The sequence below is a fragment of the Platichthys flesus genome, chromosome 9 (assembly GCF_949316205.1).
Source record: "Platichthys flesus chromosome 9, fPlaFle2.1, whole genome shotgun sequence".
Taxonomy (NCBI): Eukaryota; Metazoa; Chordata; class Actinopteri; order Pleuronectiformes; family Pleuronectidae; genus Platichthys; species Platichthys flesus.
The window spans coordinates 25,774,393-25,793,917 of NC_084953.1; the positions used below are offsets into that span (position 1 = coordinate 25,774,393).

The 19,525-nt window shown below is 40.2% G+C and overlaps 1 protein-coding gene across 1 annotated transcript; it reads right to left on the reverse strand.

The window, feature by feature from the left end:
- Positions 1-315: 315 nt before the first annotated feature.
- pde6d (phosphodiesterase 6D, cGMP-specific, rod, delta) lies at positions 316-18,357 on the reverse strand. The gene is made up of 5 exons (XM_062395957.1): positions 18,096-18,357; positions 9,665-9,753; positions 8,865-8,990; positions 3,642-3,747; positions 316-2,748 (listed from the first exon to the last, which is right to left on the reverse strand). The coding sequence occupies exons 1-5, from the start codon at positions 18,143-18,145 to the stop codon at positions 2,667-2,669; spliced, it is 453 nt and encodes a 150-aa protein (XP_062251941.1). The 5' UTR covers positions 18,146-18,357; the 3' UTR covers positions 316-2,666.
- Between the last annotated feature and the right edge of the window lie 1,168 nt (positions 18,358-19,525).

Consider the following 19,525-nt stretch of genomic DNA (forward strand, 5'->3'; position numbering starts at 1 on the left):
AAACACCATGTGATCCTCCTGCATCACTTGAACAGGCCTCACATTGTTTGTTCGAGAAATTGATTGATGAATGGACACATTATTCTTATATTTACTTTATATTGTATAGCATTAAGGTAATCAGTGGGAGACACAAAACAGTAGCAGATACTATTGCTTTCATTTAGGCTGATATATGTTTACTTTTAACAACATGGCTGAAGTCCAACATAAGGTCAAAGACTGTACTGACGTCCAGTTCTAAACACATTTCATATACATTTCTCACTTCTTTATACAGTAGGTGATCAGCATAAAGTGGGTATTAGATATATTTGGTATAAATTAATGAGATAAGAAAAAACATATCATTTCTATATTTATGTTAATTTGGAAAATTATACTTTGCATCAATCTTTATTCATCATTGCATCATATCATTACTGATACATTAACATGTGTAGGTGTTAGGGGCTAGCTGAGCTGAAACTAATTAAAATTTATTACAATGTTGAGTAGAAATATTTACATCACTGTGGCCGTTTCTGTTTTCTTAGTTCAAATCTTAATGTGTAAAAGAAACTAACTACAGCAGTCACATACTGTATATGCTGTTATGTTCTGTATATGCTGAATATGCTCAATATTCCCATCACCATTCCCATCATCATGGATTAAAAAGTAAAGGCTGCTCATAATGGATAGAAAAATAATGCTATCTTATAAAGAAAATGGTTAAACATATATGGGAAAGCTGGAGCAGAGTGACTATGGGATGCAGACTTGAGCTGTTGTCAAAGGCATGACAAAAAAGGTGATTAACAATGTTACCCTGATACATGTCAACAGATGTCAGTCATCATCTGTACAGATAAGCCTTCAAAATTCAGCTGAACCTAAAGATAATTCATGTTTACACACACTGCAACTGCATTTCAGTTCCTGAAGGTGGAAATTTCACTTAACCAGTGTCATAGACATACTAGCTGCTTCACTAATTAAATATTATATTATATTATATTACAATTTTAAGTGTTAAGAAGGCGGCAACACATGCTTTCAAATGAGGAGCATGTTACCTTATTTGAAAGAAATGCAATAAAGACCACACACGTTATTACAACATTGGATGACTTTAATTCACTACCCCTGTCATATTAAAACAAATCTATTTTACAAATCTTAGTTAGCAGCTAAAGTAAAAACAAACAATGACATGAATGCAGTGAAGTGGACAGGAACCTCGAAGTTCAAACCTTACCATGATGTACGGAGCAGAGCTGTGTTAAACACCATAAGCAGCTGTTAACCTCAGGGTCAAGCTCAGATTAAACTATAAAACAGGTGAACTACTGAGAACAAAGGATGCGACTCATTACGACTCTGTCAACACCTGATGATGATTTTAGTGGAAAGTTAAACAATTTAAGGAAGCAAGAAAGTAAAACAACCAGCACATAGATGTTCTCAGAGAAACCCCTTGTGTTGATGAATACTTTGTGTCATTGTGACAATGTGCAGGTTCTCAGTTCAAACCATGGTACAGTACAGACTAGAAGCAGTCCAGTTAAGCCAGTGGCTCCTTGTGCTGGACAGGAATAAGAACAGGTGCTTGGGCCTCCATTACTCTACACTGAAAACCACTGTTCTGCACTGTTTGGTGTGTACAGAACAAAGAACAGGTTTAGTTGTAGAAGCTGTGTCCGACTTCAGAGGCTGCCTTAAATTTGTGCCCTTCAGAATAAAGCTACATTCGCAGTTTCGGTACTTGGCCTCACAGAGACCGCCCTTAACAGTGCATTCAAACAGTTCTTATCAAGTTGAGGTGATGGCTGACAAAGCAATTATGGCCAAATACATCCACATAATTTCCGTTGCTCTGGTAACAGAATCATTTTCTGACTTGACAAGTTGATAAACTGACCGCAATATCTCTTTTTTTCTCATGTAAATGTTAACAAATGAAATCACATTCCACTGGGCTTTTAAGACGGAAAAGCCTTATTTTTACCCATGATTATATTCTCTGTCAGGAAATGAAAGGGTCACAGGAGGAAGCCTCTGGACTGGGACACAGCTAGAGGAAATTATGTCTGGGGTTCTATGATGAAGACTTGTTGGGCTCAGGTGAGACACTGAGCTTCATCGTCCCTCGAGTATGCAGCTCCTGTTTAAATGGATGACACAATGGCGAGCAGTATTTCCATGTTCAGACAGAAATAAGATCAGATCACAGAAGGTTACAAGTCTAATGTTCTGTTCCTGAGTAAATGCAACCTTGGAGAGGAAGGGTAGAATAGAAAAAAAAAAACACAAACACACACACAACTGTGTCATTTCAGAGTAGCTTCCCTGCTGATTTGAAATCAGTGGTGATGTATTTACAGTGGAACAGTCTGAGGAGGAGGGGGTGAAGAGAGAGATAATTTTGGAGCAAGGGGAACAACTGAGTCTTCTCTCCTCCTCTTCCCTCTCCGCCCAAGGTCTAAGAAGTTTTCAGGTAAACGCAAAACATGAAAATAACACAAAGCTCACTGCACTGACCGTGGGACCACAGCTGGGTTTCACCCAAATGTGCTGATCCAAATTCAGCAAGGATCGGTTTACTGGTGCAAATGTTGGGTAACCTCGGAAATGTATAGACCTTGGCAGGACGTCAGCATTTTGGAAGGTAGGTGGGTCAGTGGTCAGACGTAGAAAAGTCGTACCCTGGAGGTGCTGACATGGAGGTCGTCATCATAGAACTTAGTCTCGATGATCACATTACCACTGGAACACAGACACATAAACTTACGTTCTTCAGCTATAACAGTATATTTCTCTGTAAACAGCAAATTGCTGAAGTGAACTGATAACATGATGACGTTACTAAGGAAAGAGAAGTCCCATGACCAGACATGGCCATGGTCCGTCCTGGGAGAGGGATCCCTCACATGTGGCTCTCTCTGAGGTTTCTCCATATTTTTACCCTGTTAAAAGGGTTTTTTGTAGTTTTTCCTTACTCTTGCTGAGGGTTAAGGAAAGAGGATGTCACACCCTGTTAAAGCCCTATGAGATGAATTGTAATTTGTGAATATGGGCTATACAAATAAAATTTGATTGAATTTGATTGACATGTTCGAAACAAACCAACCTCATTTCTGGGTCAAACTGGCCGGTGGTCATGCTCCAGAGCTACCTCAGAATTATTCCTTGTGAATACTCCTCAAACAGTTCTACAAAACACTTCGTTATTGTTGGTGTCCTGGATATTGTGTGCAGAGCTTTAAATAAATAGTCTATGGTACTGAGTGAAGTTAGAGGTGTGTGGTTTATGTATAAGTTTGAATGATTTACTTAACTGATGTTAATTTTCTATAGATTGCATGTCAGCTATTTCAGAGTTCTGTTCAGCAGCCAAAACAATCTTCAGTTCACAACTTTTCAAAATAAAAGCTGCCCTGTTCAGCTTGATATAAAGCATTGAAACATTAAAATGAACTTTGTGCTTTTACTTTGAAGACAATTTGCTGATAAGGAAGTGATTCTATGAATGTTGCTGCTATGACTGAGATGAATATCTGTGACAATCTGACTCCAAACCCTCACCCATATACTGAATGTGTCAGCAGTATGGAAACATAAAATGCAGAAAAAATTAACACATCTTAGAGGAGACTCACGTTAAAACATTGGCCGGCATCATCTGGGACTCTGGAGCTGCTTCTATCAGAGACTGCCATGTGTTGGTGGAGTTGGGGATAACAAAGCCAAACTCAAAGAACCATTCTGGACAAAGACAAAAGAAGAGAAGAGATTTCAGTGCCATCTTCACAACATACATCATCATCATTGTTATTATCAAAAGTTCAAAGTTCAAAGTTTTTTTATTGTCACATGCACCAATGACAGCGTCAGCGGAGCAGTGAAATTCTTGTGACATGGCAGGCAACATCTACGCAGTAGACGACTTTACAAAATAGAAAAATAAAATACTATATAACATACAACATACAGTATAACATAACAACGTAACATAACATAGTCAAATGAAGCAGCAGTTAACAGGGTGAAGGAGTGGGGAATATTAAATTAAATAATATGAATATATGTATAACATAACATAGTCAAATGAAGCAGCAGTTTACAGGGTGAAGGAGTGGGGAATATTAAATCAAATAATATGAATATATGTGAAATAAGTGTATTTGAATGAGTGGGGGGGGGAGAATGTACATGGTGACTGTTCAGAGGGTCAGTGTTGATTGTTCAGAAGCCTTACGGCCTGGGGGAAGAAGCTGTTTGAGTCTGGTAGTGCTCCGGAAACGTCTGCCAGACGGCCGCAGTGTGGGAAGTCCACAGCCTGGGTGGCTGTGGTCCTTAATGATCTTCCGTGCTTTTCTCAGGCATCTTGTGTTGTACATGCCTTCCACGGAAGGGAGATGGCAGCCGATAATGAGCTCCGCTGTCTTCACAACCCTCTGCAGGGCCTTGCGGTCAGCAGCGGAGCAGCTACCATACCAGTCAGTAGTGCAGCCTGAGAGGATGCTCTAAATCAGGGGTCTCAAACTCGCGGCCCGTGGGCCAATTGCGGCCCTCGGGACGATATTTTGTGGCCCCCACCTTAATATGAAAGTTTAATGTTAGTGCGGCCCGCGAGTTTTATATTGTAGCGACCCCGCTGTTAGCTTCTGTGTGGGACAATGTTATGATGTTCTGGTTTCCTACTGTGTGCCTGTCCAGTGAATGCAGCATGCATGTGAGTGACATGGGGGGCGGGGTCGTGTGTGTGCGTGAGAGTGAGTGCGAGAGAGCCGGAAGAGCAGGAGGGTGAAATTCATAGTTTTCCGCCCTCTTTCGCGCAGGTCATGATCTATCCAGTGCTTCATTTGTAAATGACAAGGTGCCGGAACGCTAAGTACATGTGACAGCGCAGGTACGACGAGCACAGGTCCCGGAACGCACATAAAACGACGCTTAAAACAGCACACACATGCCACTTATTTAGGCTATACTGCAGTGACGGTATCAGTCTTTGTGTCAGTGATTAATAAAGTGGCATCTTGAGCAAAGGCGACTTCTGTGTCCAGCGGAGGAAACGAACGGAACACACACACACACACACACACACACACACACACACACACACACACACACACACACACACACACACACACACACACACACACACACACACACACACACACACACACACACACACACACACACACACACACACACACACACACACACACACACACACACACACTTTGTCAAATGAGGAATGAAGGCAAATTCAAGGGACACCACGGCTCCTTTACGCACACGCTGCGCTGTGAGGTTTTGGGAGCTTCTTTACGCAGACGGATTTTTCTAAACAGCAGCAGTTTATAACACGTCATTGAGCTAATATCTACACTTTACAGTCTGGGCTGTTTTACATTATTATTTACACCTGATATGTGTGGATGAATTTTAATGATTTAAATTCCCTCAATTTAAATCTGTGGCTGTGGTGACATTTACGCACCGAGCCACAGACTGTACATGAATTATTTTGGTTCATCTTAGAAGTCTGCATTCGTTATTATTTTATGAAATGTGATGCTGTTGTTAAGAAAGCTTTATATATAATTTATTAGATTATCTTGTTATTGCATGGCCACAAATTAGTAATTTATCCACTGATGTCAACAGGGGCTCCGTAATTTTCTAGTGATTACATTATATTGTTATATTTTATTTTAATTATTTCTTTAAAAACTTTATTTTCGATACGAGAGGTACCGGATCTGGCAGCAAAAAGTAGGCAAGAGAAAGCATGTTCAGAAGAACCGTTCATGTTCTTCAATATTCTATTCATGTTCAGAAGAACCCATTGAAGTTAAATAACTGTTAATAAGGACATTTGAGAAGTTTGGATTTTTTTAGCAAATTTTTTTTTGTGGAATACGTGATGCGGCCCAGCCTCACCCAGATACTGCCTCCAGTGGCCCCCGGGTAATTTGAGTTTGAGACCCCTGCTCTAAATAGTGCACCTGTAAAAGTTTGTTAAAGTTTTTGCAGCCATGCCAAACTTCTTGAGTCTCCTCAGGAAGTATAGGCGCTTTTGTGCAGTTTTTACCACAGAGTCCGCTTGTTTGGACCAGGTAAGCTCATGTGATGAACACACCGAGGAACTTGAACTCGGAGACTCTCTCCACTACAGCTCCATCGATGTGTATCGGACTGTGACCCCCCTCTGCAGCTTCCTGAAGTCCACGATCATCTCCTTGGTCTTGCAGACAAAGCCATTCCTGGCTTTGTTGTGCTCTTCTCTATTTTTCAATAAGGGGTTGATGCTCCAGGTAGACTAGAGGTACAGCAAGGAAGGTGCAGGTGCTGTTGTGCTTCTGGGAGATGAAAGAGGACTGATGAGGCCTCTGCCCAGCCCACATGTGTGTGTGTTTGGTGGGTGTGCATTATTACATGTCAGAGGAGCCTGATTATGAGGCCCAGTTAGATATGGAGCTTCTGGAAATAAGTTTGGCCTTTTTTTATTACACTTGGAAAACAGCTCCACCTATATTGTTCACACACATCCACAACCATAACACAGAGCCATCTGTAACCATCCACTTCCTCAGCTCTCCTTGGCCTGTCTCCACGACTGCAGGTTCCTAATTAAGTGAAATGACCCAGAAGAATCTAAGTGTCAGCCATGATAAGCACTGATCCAATTCTCTAAATGCTGAGGAAAGAAGCTTCAGTGTTTCCTTTCCTCTCTCCTATAGCATAGGATATATTGATACATATTTTAAATAAGGAAAGATAATCCCTTCCCGCAATTCATTGCAGCAACAACATTTAAACTACTAGACCATTATACATTTAGAAATAACAGAGCATCCTTTTTTTACTCTTCTGACATAGTCCAAAACTGATATAAATCCTCATGTTAGTTTACAAGCATATTCAACATATAGTTCACATTATAACATTATAACAAAATACATATATATATAAATGTTGGTTCCCTATATATCCCCTCCATTGTGAAAAGGCACCCAAACATTTATTTAAATGTTTAAAAGAGGTTTAAGTGCCCATGCAAGGAAACTCTATAAGTTTAAACATAATTTACTCAATTGAATTATTTTCAGTTAATCATTATTTATTTGGCTTATTTCTAAGAATGGACATTTCTCCCATGTTGTTTTATTATTTAAACATCTTAGTTTTGTTTTTGTTGCTTTACATTACTATATTCATTTTCTGTGTATTGATCCCTCTGTATAAATGTAAAACTTCCTTCCTTTACTTTTCTGAATCCATTTCCACCATCAGCTCATCCACCAGATAAACCACACCATTGTCAGATCATCTGCTCATATTCCTGCTTGTGTTTTCCGTGTGGTCCTGCTACCAGTGTGTTTTTTCCTGTTTCTTCTGCCTGCATGTCAGTTTGTTCACTCAACAACCTGTTAGCCACGCGGGTTACTGGACTGCAATGGAGCAAATACGTTTCCTCCTGTAGAAACCAGTGACATAAACATGTTGTGTAGGTGAGGATTGTGTTGTCCCCTGGGACTCTCTGTAGCCTCACCTCTGTACTGCAGCGCCCCTGGGACAACACTTCAAAACACACACACAACACAGGAGTGACAACACTGACAACATAAGATACACAGCTAACTGAGCTGCCTACTGAGGTGACTACAGTTGATGCTTCGCTCTGCACAGGGCAGCTCTGAAATATTACCAGGAGGACGGGATTTAGAAAATAACTGAGGGATGAATCTTGTGACATTTAAGGGTACCAAATATAAAATATCTTAAAAACACAACAACCCATGTTTCAGCCAAAATTGATTCATAAAAACACAGCTCTCAATCAGTACCAGTTTAGTGTATATTTAACAGTATTGACAAACTCAATAGCCATTCATCGCTATCCAGGTTTTCTTAACATTATTTCAGTGGAACAGACAACTTTCCCTTTAAAGTAGATGAGGGGATATGTTAGATAAGAGAAGCCAAGATTAACTCACTGTATTTGGAGTAGTTTTTAGATGCCTCACAGTATAAATGTCATTAGCAGTGACTGAAGAAGAGAAAGGTGATGGAAATGCAGGACAGCAGAACACCGGACAGAAAGACTAATTTTTGTTGTCTGCTCTGATCCTCCCTGCTCTGGTGGCCAGGTGACAGCTCTGTGTGACAAAGAGATGCTCTGTGCTGCCTTATCTGATCACTGACCAAGACTCAAACTGTCTGATGTTTGTACATCCTAGATGATGAACAAAGACTAAAACAGAGTATTTATGCGAACCATGAGTAATTTACAGGAAAAAAGTGTGAGGGGGGCAGCTCTGCAGCTGAGCTGACACTACCAGTCCTAACGTACACCCTGTGCCAAGCACAAGCTAAGCGTCACTTGAATTTCAGTGCGGTGCAGTGCAGTAATTATTTTCTTGTCCAGAATATACCCAACCTAGCATCCATGGGTCTGCTGAGCAGATAAAATGTTGGAGCCTTGTTATCTTGACAGTGCATTGTGAATGTGTGATGACTGACCAACAAAATCCTGGGCGGTGGTGGAATATTTCTGCCTTAAATTAAATAAATGAGTTTATATGGAAACTTCTTGTGAAGGGTTCCAAAATCGGCAGGTGCACGTCCAAGTGCTACACACACTTAGACGTGCAACAGTGTTGATGAATGAACATGTCTAATTATATGAATCAGGGATGTTGAAACAGATAAATTCCTCTGCCGAGAATCATTGTGACATTGTTGTCCACCATTAAAACTGCCAAAAGATAGTTTGGATTTTGACAGAATAAATGCCTGCTTTGTCTGCTTTCAATGATGTGTTTAGATTCCTCCAGGTTCTTGTCCCTGCAAGACAGCTTTTTGGAAATTACCTTCTAGACACTGCCCTTTGAAGAAGACTTTCTGCTCCAGCCTGAACTTCTCCAATTTCTCAGAGGAGGAAAAGTTCAGTTCTCTGGACACTGCTTTACACTTCAGGATCTTCTTTGGGACACGAGCTAGAGAGAGAATGGGAAATTTGTATTAACTGTGCTGAAAATGTGAAAAAAAGTGTAGAAAAGAGATTCATATATATATATATATATGAATATATATATTTTATATATATTATATAACATATATATATATATGTTTTTGTATGTGACAAATAAACCTTGAATCCTTCTGCGTGACATTAACAAATGTGGATAAAAGGTGACGGGGTGATAAAATTCTGGTTTATTTTAATTTCTAACAAACTGCAGTACACTGGATTCAGGTATACCAATGTGGCTCATATGGCTTCCGTGTTCACTGCGCTGTAAAGCTGTTTGTCACAACCACAGCTCTTTCTAATGTAACTGATAAGCAAACCTCAGGAATGAATGCTATCACTGTGAAACTATTGAAAATATCAGAAAATAACCGATCTCGTAATGTGAGGGAAATTAACCAAAACATTTTGGGATCAGTCTCATTCACCAAATCTGCACCAAACACTTTATGGGTTCTTCACTCACCCATGCCAGATCCCTCCACACAGGAAGGGATATGGCACAAGTCATGGTTGAAAACATAAACTCCTTGGTGGAGTTAAAAGGGCTAGAATAGTGAAAATAAAAGTTTAAAAATCCTTTAACCTGATTTGTGATCATACATGCAGTGCATTGTTATGCCAAGTTTGTGAATGTACCTTCATGTTCCACTCCTGGTACAGAGAGGTCTTCAGTCCCCTGCCACAGCACTTTGCCTGTTTCTGCATCTCTGAGATTCATCCAGTTTCTGTCAGGAAAAGGTTAAGTGACAACAACTAAAGAATGTACAAAGTGAACTGAAATATCCATAAACACCAGAGGGAATGGCAGGCTGATCTAGCCTCAACACAGTCTCAACAATCTTTAACACCTTTGACACTAAAGCCTGAAACATGCTTCTGCGTTTTCACGGGCCCGTAAGCGCAAGAGCCCCTCCGGGTCCCTAAAGCCTGAAACATGCTTCTGCGTTTTCACGGGCCCGTAAGCGCAAGAGCCCTTCCGGGTCCCTTACGTGCTTATGTATCCCTCCTTACGTGCTGACGGGTGTCGACCACCTTTTCTAAAATTTACGGCAAAGCTCCGCAAGCTCACTCAGCCCGCAAGGCTGTGATTGGTCTGCTCTACATCCCTTCTGGAGCTGCATTTCCGGTTTCATGCCCCATAATACAGGCAGAAACAACGGAAGATTTAAAAAAGAAGAATGGACAACCGCGAAGAACTCCTGTCGGAAGAGGTCCGAAAATATGAGTCCTTTATAACCCGTCGATGTCCGAGTACATTTAACCTACGCCTCTGTACAGACCACCTACGCCTCTGTCTCCTCTCCAGTCGCTTTTCATGATGACTAATTATAAGAAGTTGCTCTTCAATGTCCAGCAGCTCCATCTCAATCAATTGTTGTTCGGTTGGAATCGTGAATACACTCTCTGCCATGGTTCACCGTGTGTTTGTAATGGAGAACACGACTGGTAGAAAGTAAATAAACAGTCAACAACGATTGCCACACCCACAAAGAAGGCGTCTCTCAGGTCGTCTTCGGCAAAAAGCATTACTCCGCCTAGTGTTCTGGCGCGGAATTGCTTTGTGAGACGCGCAACGGTTGGGGAAGCATGAATGAAAAGGAGTCTTGCGCCACAGCGGCGTGAAAAGACGCAGATGCAGTCGCAGAAGCATGTTTCAGGCTTAAGACAACAAGGCTGTGGTGGACTATGGATCACCTCAGAGTGGATAGAACCTTTGTTCAGGTTAACAGGAAGAGGATGGAGATTAAGTCTAATAGTCACTCACCAATAACATACCAATATTCTCCCCATTTATAGAAACTGCATCACTAATCACTATACAAGTGATTCTGTAACATTTTACATATTGCATTTTTGTCATCTACAATTTCCAAAGCAGGAGTCAATCGTCTTTGCTGCACTATAATGCATAGGAAAAAAAAGGCTGCCACTAGATGCACTGTAGAATGTGTGTGTGAATTAGTGAAAGGCAAAAAAACCTCTCCTGTAAAGCACTTTGAGTGGTCATCGAGACTAGAAAAGCGCTATATAAATACAGACCATTTACCATGAGAGAAGTATTGCATTACCATACTACACAGCCTGATGACTACAACAACTTGAATGACTTTAATGACTAACCTCAAGTTTTAAAAACACAAAAAAAATGTACAGACTAGCATTCAACAGCGATCATATCCCCAATCACAAATCCGTGTCTCAGTGGGACTCAATTTTACATGCAATTGAGTGGCTACAGTTCCCTGTACAGACACTGCAGAGGGGCTGAAGAGCCTTATTCAGCTCCGAACCCTGTGTGGAACCAAATTTGTATGGTGTATTGGACGTTTTTGTGTCTCCTGTGGCAGCAGTGTCCATCACTTTTAGCTCTCCTGAGAAAACTCTTCCCTTGTGGTTTCTCCTCTATTTGCAGCGCGTTTCTCTATTTTTTCTGTAATGTGTTGTGTTGTGAAATTGATGAAGATGTTTTCTTACTTTGCTTGTGTTTTGTCAACTTGCATGTGTTTTCTTAAGTTGCTGTTCGTTGAGCTCTCAGGGCCACCGTAATAAGAGAGGGGAACACCTCTCAAACATAACAACTGTTAAAAACATCACCAAAAAAGTTCAAGTCCCTTGAACTGCTTCAGAAAATGGATCCTGTGTTTTAAAAAACCCTGGGAAACTGATTTTGCTGCTTTATTATTTTAATTCTACACTTGTCCTAATGGTGTTGTACTTTAAGATTAAAAGAAAACCACTATTATCAACCACTAGTATTTGACTAGAATTGCTTGAAGCCCAACATTGAGGTGTGGAAATGAGGAAGCTGAAGAAGGCTTTGTTTAGCTGGCTGTTAGCTGTCCCATCAGGCTGTCAGCTGGTCAGCTGTTCTTGACCTCCACTAACGCTACCAACACAATACAACCATCATTCACAGCCTGTGAGCACACAGTGGCTCCACTGTGCATTACAGCTCATGCATTATTTACCAACTGCTAACACACACACACACACTCTGTCCTGACCCTCGACAGGAGTGAGTAAAAAAAAAAAAAACTTTTAACAGGGGGAAAAACCATAGAACCTTCAGAGAGAGTCACATGTGAGGGACCCTTGTCTCACGACGGACAGAAATGCAAAATTAAAAAATTTCCAACATTGATAAGAACGAAAAGATTTAAGCATAATGGAAAGGGTGTCAATGTTTATACATAAGAAAAGGGAGCAGAAATGACTAATATGTTGCTGGTTTGTTTCTTTCAAATACAGAACAATACCTGTGTGCAGGCTCAACAGCCCAGCAATAGCATCAATCCATTGAAGCATGCCATCATCATCCTTCTGTTTTAGAAGATTCTCCCCTCAACGCCCTGTCACACTCAGACACTACTTAGTGTCACACACACACAGTCAACTCCGTACCATCTGTGAAGCCCTTCATCCCACCACAGCCGTCTCACACAGCTTCTACAGCACCACGTCTCTCACCTTCCATGGCAGCAAAAATACTGTTTCACATGTGAGCTGCATTCACATTACTGACAGAGTAAACTACACCCTTTCTCCTGCACATATTACTGAGAAGGCGCATTATTGCCAATGTAAGGACGACCAGTTTCCTAACCTAAGTTTGTTATGGTAAATGGTAAATAGTTTGGTATTTATATAGCGCTTTTCTAGTATTGATGTCTCAAAGCTGTTTACAGTACAGTTTTACATTCACCCATTCACACACACATTCATACATTGCATCTATTAGCAGCACTGTGTTTTATGAGGGAGAATACAAGGTTCAGCATCTTGTCCAAGGGGGAAGACTGGGGATCGAACTGCCGACCTTCAGGTTGGAGGACGACCACTTTACCCTCAGCCACAGCCGCTTATGCAGGTTATTCATTGGGTAAAGATGTGTTTTTCATTTTCCTGCATTTTTTCTTTGTGTGTAGTTGTTTGTTTTCAAAATTAATCTGACTTGTGAAACAGAATCTCAAAATACTCCTCACAGATTTCTTTCAGGTCCATTAATCAGTTGATTTTTCTTTTATTCAAATCACTGTTCTATTATCTCCACATTAATTTAAATTTCTAATTAAAGCAACGTTTTATGCAATCATAATTTGATGACCAATTTGAAAATATTCATATTGTATACTACTCATCTGATATTACCTGCAAGACAATTCAGTCCATGTTTATTGGGGTTGTACTGGCCTTCAGAGACCTGTAAAGGTCACAGACCTCCACCATTTCCAACAACCCCTACCTCTTCCACTGGCTCTTCAGTAAAGTGTGCTAAATTCAATTTCTCGGTTTGTCTAATCCTCTCAAGTATAAGTAAATCCAATCTCCCACATCAAACTCATAATCCACCACATCTTCAACAATAATCCAGGCCTGGCTATAAAGTCATTCTCATTGATGCTCTTTTACCAGGTTTCACTGTAGTTTCTAAACATAGTAAAATAAAGCACACGTTATTTCAGTAAAGACTATGACGAGACAGTGGCCTAACAAGTGGGCAGCCTGTTCAGCTAGAAAACACACACACTGATGGTGTAAACCCCCAGATCACACACTCACAAACAAAAGGAATATAATTTCAGCACTGGAGCTGCAACCACATCATACATGATACTATTGTTTCCCCAGGGCTATCTGCAGGCGGTGGCAAGTGTGTGCGTAAACCACCAGGGTGTCAGCGCACACACACACACACACACACACACACACAAATGAGCCCCCAGTGAAAAGCTGCTGTCAGTGTTTAGTCTGCATTTATTTTTAAAGATGCTTTAATAGCTCAAACTACTCCTCACCACGACCTTCAATCAACCCAACAGCAGACAACACATCTACACGACTGATACAACATCTCAATTCAGTCTATTCATACTTCAACAACTAAGCAAGACTTGGTCCATAAACTCAGCGAGCATCTATACACTCCTCCATTATTCATATGGTTTCCCAACCTTCACTATAATGAAATCATGAGGTGGTAAAGGATTTTTTGTTCTCATGGTAGAAATATACAAGAAAAAAGGAAGCTGTTTGATAACCTATTATTTATTTGTCATTAAAAATAGTGAAAAGAAAGTGATAAGCTTAGTCAGAGGTCACATTTAGTAGTTTTTGTGTAAATCCTGAACGTCAAAACCAACCAAGAACAGACACAGGTGAAGACATAAGCTCCTTGGCAGAGTAAAAAAGAAGGCTGGGGAGAAGATGAACACAAACCAGTCTGATCACCAACAAACATTGTTTCCATATTTTCACTTTTACAGGTCTTCACCATTTCCTTTGCCATGAAAGTTATATTTCACCACTGTTCATTTACTTGTTTATTTGTAAGCAAGATTCTACAAAAACAACAGAACAGATTCACATGAAAATGGTTCCAGATCAGGGGTCAGATCCAAGAACCTTAAAAAACCTTTCGCGCAGAGAATAATGCAGATATCTTGATGGCGGGAAAAGAATCAGACACATTAAGGGGAATGATATCTATGAGAGTGTAAAATTGGGGGAATCTTGATCGAATATTAATGAACTGCAGGGGTTGGTCAGTATGTGTGTCATATACTTAGAATCATTAAAGTTTGAAGAGTGACCATTCTCAAATCCTCAGTTCAGTACATACCCTGATTTTTTAACCATGGGATATTTTATTGCTATCCATCATTTGCCAATCAAAACTGTTATTGTAGTCTTGATCACTTGTTCATGACTGATGGATAAAATAGGTGTAATGTGTAATATTCAAAACTTGCTAAGAGTTAAAGAAAATAAGGAGAATTTTGTGATTTACTTGTGTTGAAATTTGAATTGGGAAATAAAAAAAAACTGTTACATTAGTAAAGTGTTCCACAGGCTGTACCTGCAGTGGCATCAGATTTAGGTGTCTTGGTTCACTTGTGCTGTATCATGATACCAGATTGTTTGTATTTACGTTTTCAGTCTTGCTTTAAGATTCAATTCATACCTTTAGTATTACTAAACTGCTGCTCATGTTAAACTACAATGTAAATGGTCAATGGTTTTGTACTTATATAGCGCTTTTCTAGTCTTGATGACCACTCATAGCTCTTTACAGTACAGTTTTGCATTCACCCATTCACACACACATTCATACAGTGGCAGCACTTTGTTATTCTATATCAGCATTTTGCCCAAGGACACTTCTGCACGCAGATGGTTTAGACTGGGGATCGAACTGCCGTCCTTCAGGTTGGAGGACGACCACTCTACCCCTCAGCCACAGCCACCCTGTCTTAACAAAAACACTTTTTCAAGTAATAAAACTATCTATATGCAAATGACCACACTGTTTCAGAAGTGATATGAAATGTTTGGTGTTTGCACTTGATAAATGATTCATAAATAACTCATTACTCCCCAGTCTGTTCATTACTCAGTTAGCTGACCAGTCGACCAGTAACATTAGTTATCCTTAAGTAGAAGTCTAACAACTGTCATTTTATATTAGACACTATTTTAAGACAACACATTTCTTTTTTGTAAATTATGTTATGTATTTAATTTAAAGCTAATAAATGAGGAAAAACAATTCAGACTGGTAAATGTTTTGGGCAAATGTATAATTAAATTAATTATTGTATATATGAAAAAAACACAGACCCAGTGAATGCTTTACACAAATAAGTTATAGAGGTCCCTAGTGAACCTGCTTCTTGGAGCAAGCACCTGGGAAGGCACTTGTTCACACTCTATAGCTTGATGTAGCATTATTTCCATTGTCATTTTGTTTAAAAAAAAAATAATGAAAAATGGTCATACTTAAGATGACTAAGCATGCTATTGATAAGAAAACATTGTAGAAATTCCAGACAAAAGATACTGGTCAACAATTTTTTTCACAGTTGCATTGAATTTGTGGTAGCAAAGGAGCCCTGGGTGGGTATTTTTCATTTTTCATTTTGTTTGGAGGGGTGTGTACACCTCAATACTTTTTTCTTCTATCTGTCTAAGAATGATGATAAATTCAGCCAAACTTTGACTGAGAATATTTATCAGTAGCCTAGTAGCTACAGAGAATATGTCAGTAGCCTAGTAGCAAGGGCTTTTGTTTGAAATGCTCTCCATGTGCTACTCTTGACACACACTCCCCAACAAAGTGAGACAGCTCCCTTTTGCTTTAGGTTGTAGAAAGGTCCAGATTCACACTTTTATTTATTAGTATTTCCGAGGTTAATGTTGTACCTTAACAGTCTAGAAAAGCTAGCTTCTGTGTTGGCTTTAATAAGGCTCTATGGACAGAAGGTAGTAAATCCCTGCCCCACTAGATCATGGATTTAGGCATTACCACACTACAGCCAGAGGGTTGTCCTTACCAGGAAACACACACAAACATTCATACATTCACCTTTTGTATTGATTGGGATAAGAGAGGGGGCCAAATTTCACACCAATAAATCAAATGAAAGGTTTTTTGTTTCACCTACACAAGTTATACACTCATGTTTTCCTGGTGTGTTGCGACTACAAAACTGCAGCGCTCTACTGCTTGTTCTAGAAGGTATTACTGGGGATAAGTATTCAGTCCTACGTGGTCAAGTGAAGTTCAGGCAGTAATATGATAAGCATCGACTTGCCATGTTGGCTCCACCAAGACCATCTCATTCTATATATATATATAGCTCCAGTTTGCTTTTATACATGGTTTACAGATTAATGGCAAATTAATAATGTGGAAATTGAAGTCACTATGGGAAAATGAAACTGTGAAACACGTTTGATGTAAACTTCTAATGAACAACAAGAAAAAACTATGACAAAACACATTTTTGAGTAGCCAACTCGAATCTTAGAACTACTGGCCTCAGGTTACATTTACATATGCGAGTATCAGTCACAGGACTCCTGAATTACAACGAGGTTGAGGTGAACTCAGAATTTAACTGGTATAAAACTATATTTTTAGGCGTGATTAGTGCTTCGAACTATCAATAGATCACGTCTGTATCCTCCTGCTTAAATGTTCAGATCAGGTGAATCAGCTTTAAGGGCCTGATTACAATCCAAAGCGGACACAGGCACTGACTACCTTTAGCTGACTCAATGAACAGATGCGTTCACATGTGCTTGTTGCCACATGTGGTCTGCATGTTCATAAATTTCGAACATGCACAGATGGACACATGTTACCGCACAGAAAGTATAATAAGGGCAAATGTGTGTTACAACTGCTCTCCAGGTTCTGGGACCTTGGCACTTCAGACTACTGATCGAATTTGTTGTAATGAAATTGGTTGTCCTTTTAGGAAGCTTAGCAGTCAATTTCGCATTTTAGCTTTGAATTTCCCCTATTTCTGTGAGTTTACAAAGAGGTACAGCACAGTCACTACTAATGAGGTTTTTACTGATGCTGAAAGAAGGGCTGACCCTAAGAATGAAAGTGGCTTAAGCCTCTATTCTATTTTATTGATTTACTATATTTTTTATTCTATAGGTAGCTTCAACCTGAATAAAGAGCAGTACAAGAGGCGAGGATCAGATCACTGTAAACACAAGGGCCAGGGTGTTCTGGTGACCTAGTGCTCTGGGATGCTTACTGTACCACCACAACATCACAGCTTTCATTCACACCTGGGACCTTTCTTATATAAGCAGCAACACTCAGTGTGACCTCACTCACTGTTGGTATCAAACTAATACAGGTGAAGGTGTCCATGGCACAACACACATCCTGAATCTAACAACCACCACAGTCCCGTGCCCCGACACTTCATAGGATATTTAGCAACCGTCCGTAGTTAGCCAGCAAGTGAGCCACAGACAGATGCCACTTCTTCCAGCTACCAGGCCGCCCCTCTCATGTCAGCTAGCTAGCTCTGTCAACACAGGAACGTTATCACTTAGTCACATCACATAAGAACCAATATGAGCCATGTAGCCGACGTTCTCAAATACGCGGGGAGACAAGCAAGTTAGCTAAAGCAGCAGCTAGCGTCCCTGCACAACAGCCGTTCCAATGTGAGAAGACGTTATCTAGAATTAAACAAGACGCCCATTAAGCTGTGAGTCTGACCTTCGCAGGATATCACCAACAAAGCAGCAGAAAGGATACAGTTTGAAGCCCTTCAAAATTTCCTTGGCCCTGTCTTCGTCGGAAGACATTTCGAAATTCGTCTGTGTTGGCTCCTTTCAGAAAACCCAGGATGTGCTAGAAAAACAGAGCTGCTACTGGTGTTAGCTTCACCAGTTAGCTAACTACGCTGCAACTGTTGTTTGCCTGAAAACAGCGTAAACTATATGTACTTAACTCTATAACGTTGGACTACAGGTTCAATCTGATCCGATAATACAATCAGCTAAATATACCAAGCTAACTAGCTGACAGCCGCCTGGGCGAATCGGAGGCAAGGCGTTCCTCCCAACAGCCAATCACAGGGTGAGAACGGGAGGCATGGGTGGGTCTAAAATAGATAGAGACGCGTCACCAGGGGCAACGCCACACCACAGTGAAGGGTGTTCGGGCCACGGCGGGGCGGTCCGTGCGCGTACCACTCTTCTTATTTAAAAAGTACACGTTTATATTCTATTGCAAGAATTTCTCTTCTTCAACCATAGTACTTATCAGATATTCTTATTCTTATTTTTGATGTTGTTGTTGTTGTTATTATTATCAGGAACACCTGGACATCTACTTTAAATGGTAAATGGTTTGCATTTATATAGCACTTTTCTAGTCTTGTAAATACAGAAGATGCGCACAATTTATATTATTTATTTAAGACATAATTACTATTAGAGATCAGGGCCGGGTCTTGACAGGCATGTATGAGGGGGCAGCCACAAATCTTGAGGGGGCATTGTGCTCCAGCACCTTTTACCATGTCTAATCGACAAATTCACTCACTAGGATGCGGGTACACTGAACAAGTGCCTTGTAAAGTACTGTGGTCTCAAATGCTTGGCACACTTATTTCATTGTAGTTATTGTTGTTAGACTAACCATATATGAACTTGGGTAGTTAGTTGTATGTCCTACCCTTAACCTAAACTGACTGCACTTTGTCAGGCCTCTACCCTAAGACCTGCCCAACTTGGGTGTCCCTATGAAGACTAGCTTCTGTTGGTATAGCTGTTAGGGTCACTGAGGCACTCAAACCTCCTGACCGCGATAAGGTGGCAATCCCTCAGGAGGATGTCTTTGTATTTTTTTTGTATTTTTTTTGTATTTTTTTATTTTTATAATACCCTCAGGAGGATGTTTTTGTATTTTTTTGTATTTTTTTATTTTTATAACACCCTTAGGAGGATGTTTTTGTTTAGTTTTTTAAATAAAAATTAAAGAAATAAAACAAAGGCTATTAGCCTAGAAAAAACAAACAACGTTGGCTAACTACAGCATTTTTGCTGGCCACTAATTTTAGTTAAGTTCTCCTAGGTCTCTAGGTCAACGTCAGCCTCCTGTTTCCCTTGGCAAACTCCCTCACAAATTCGTCCATGTCCAGCTTGTATGTAATTGACTTTTCATGGGCCAAGATAACCAGA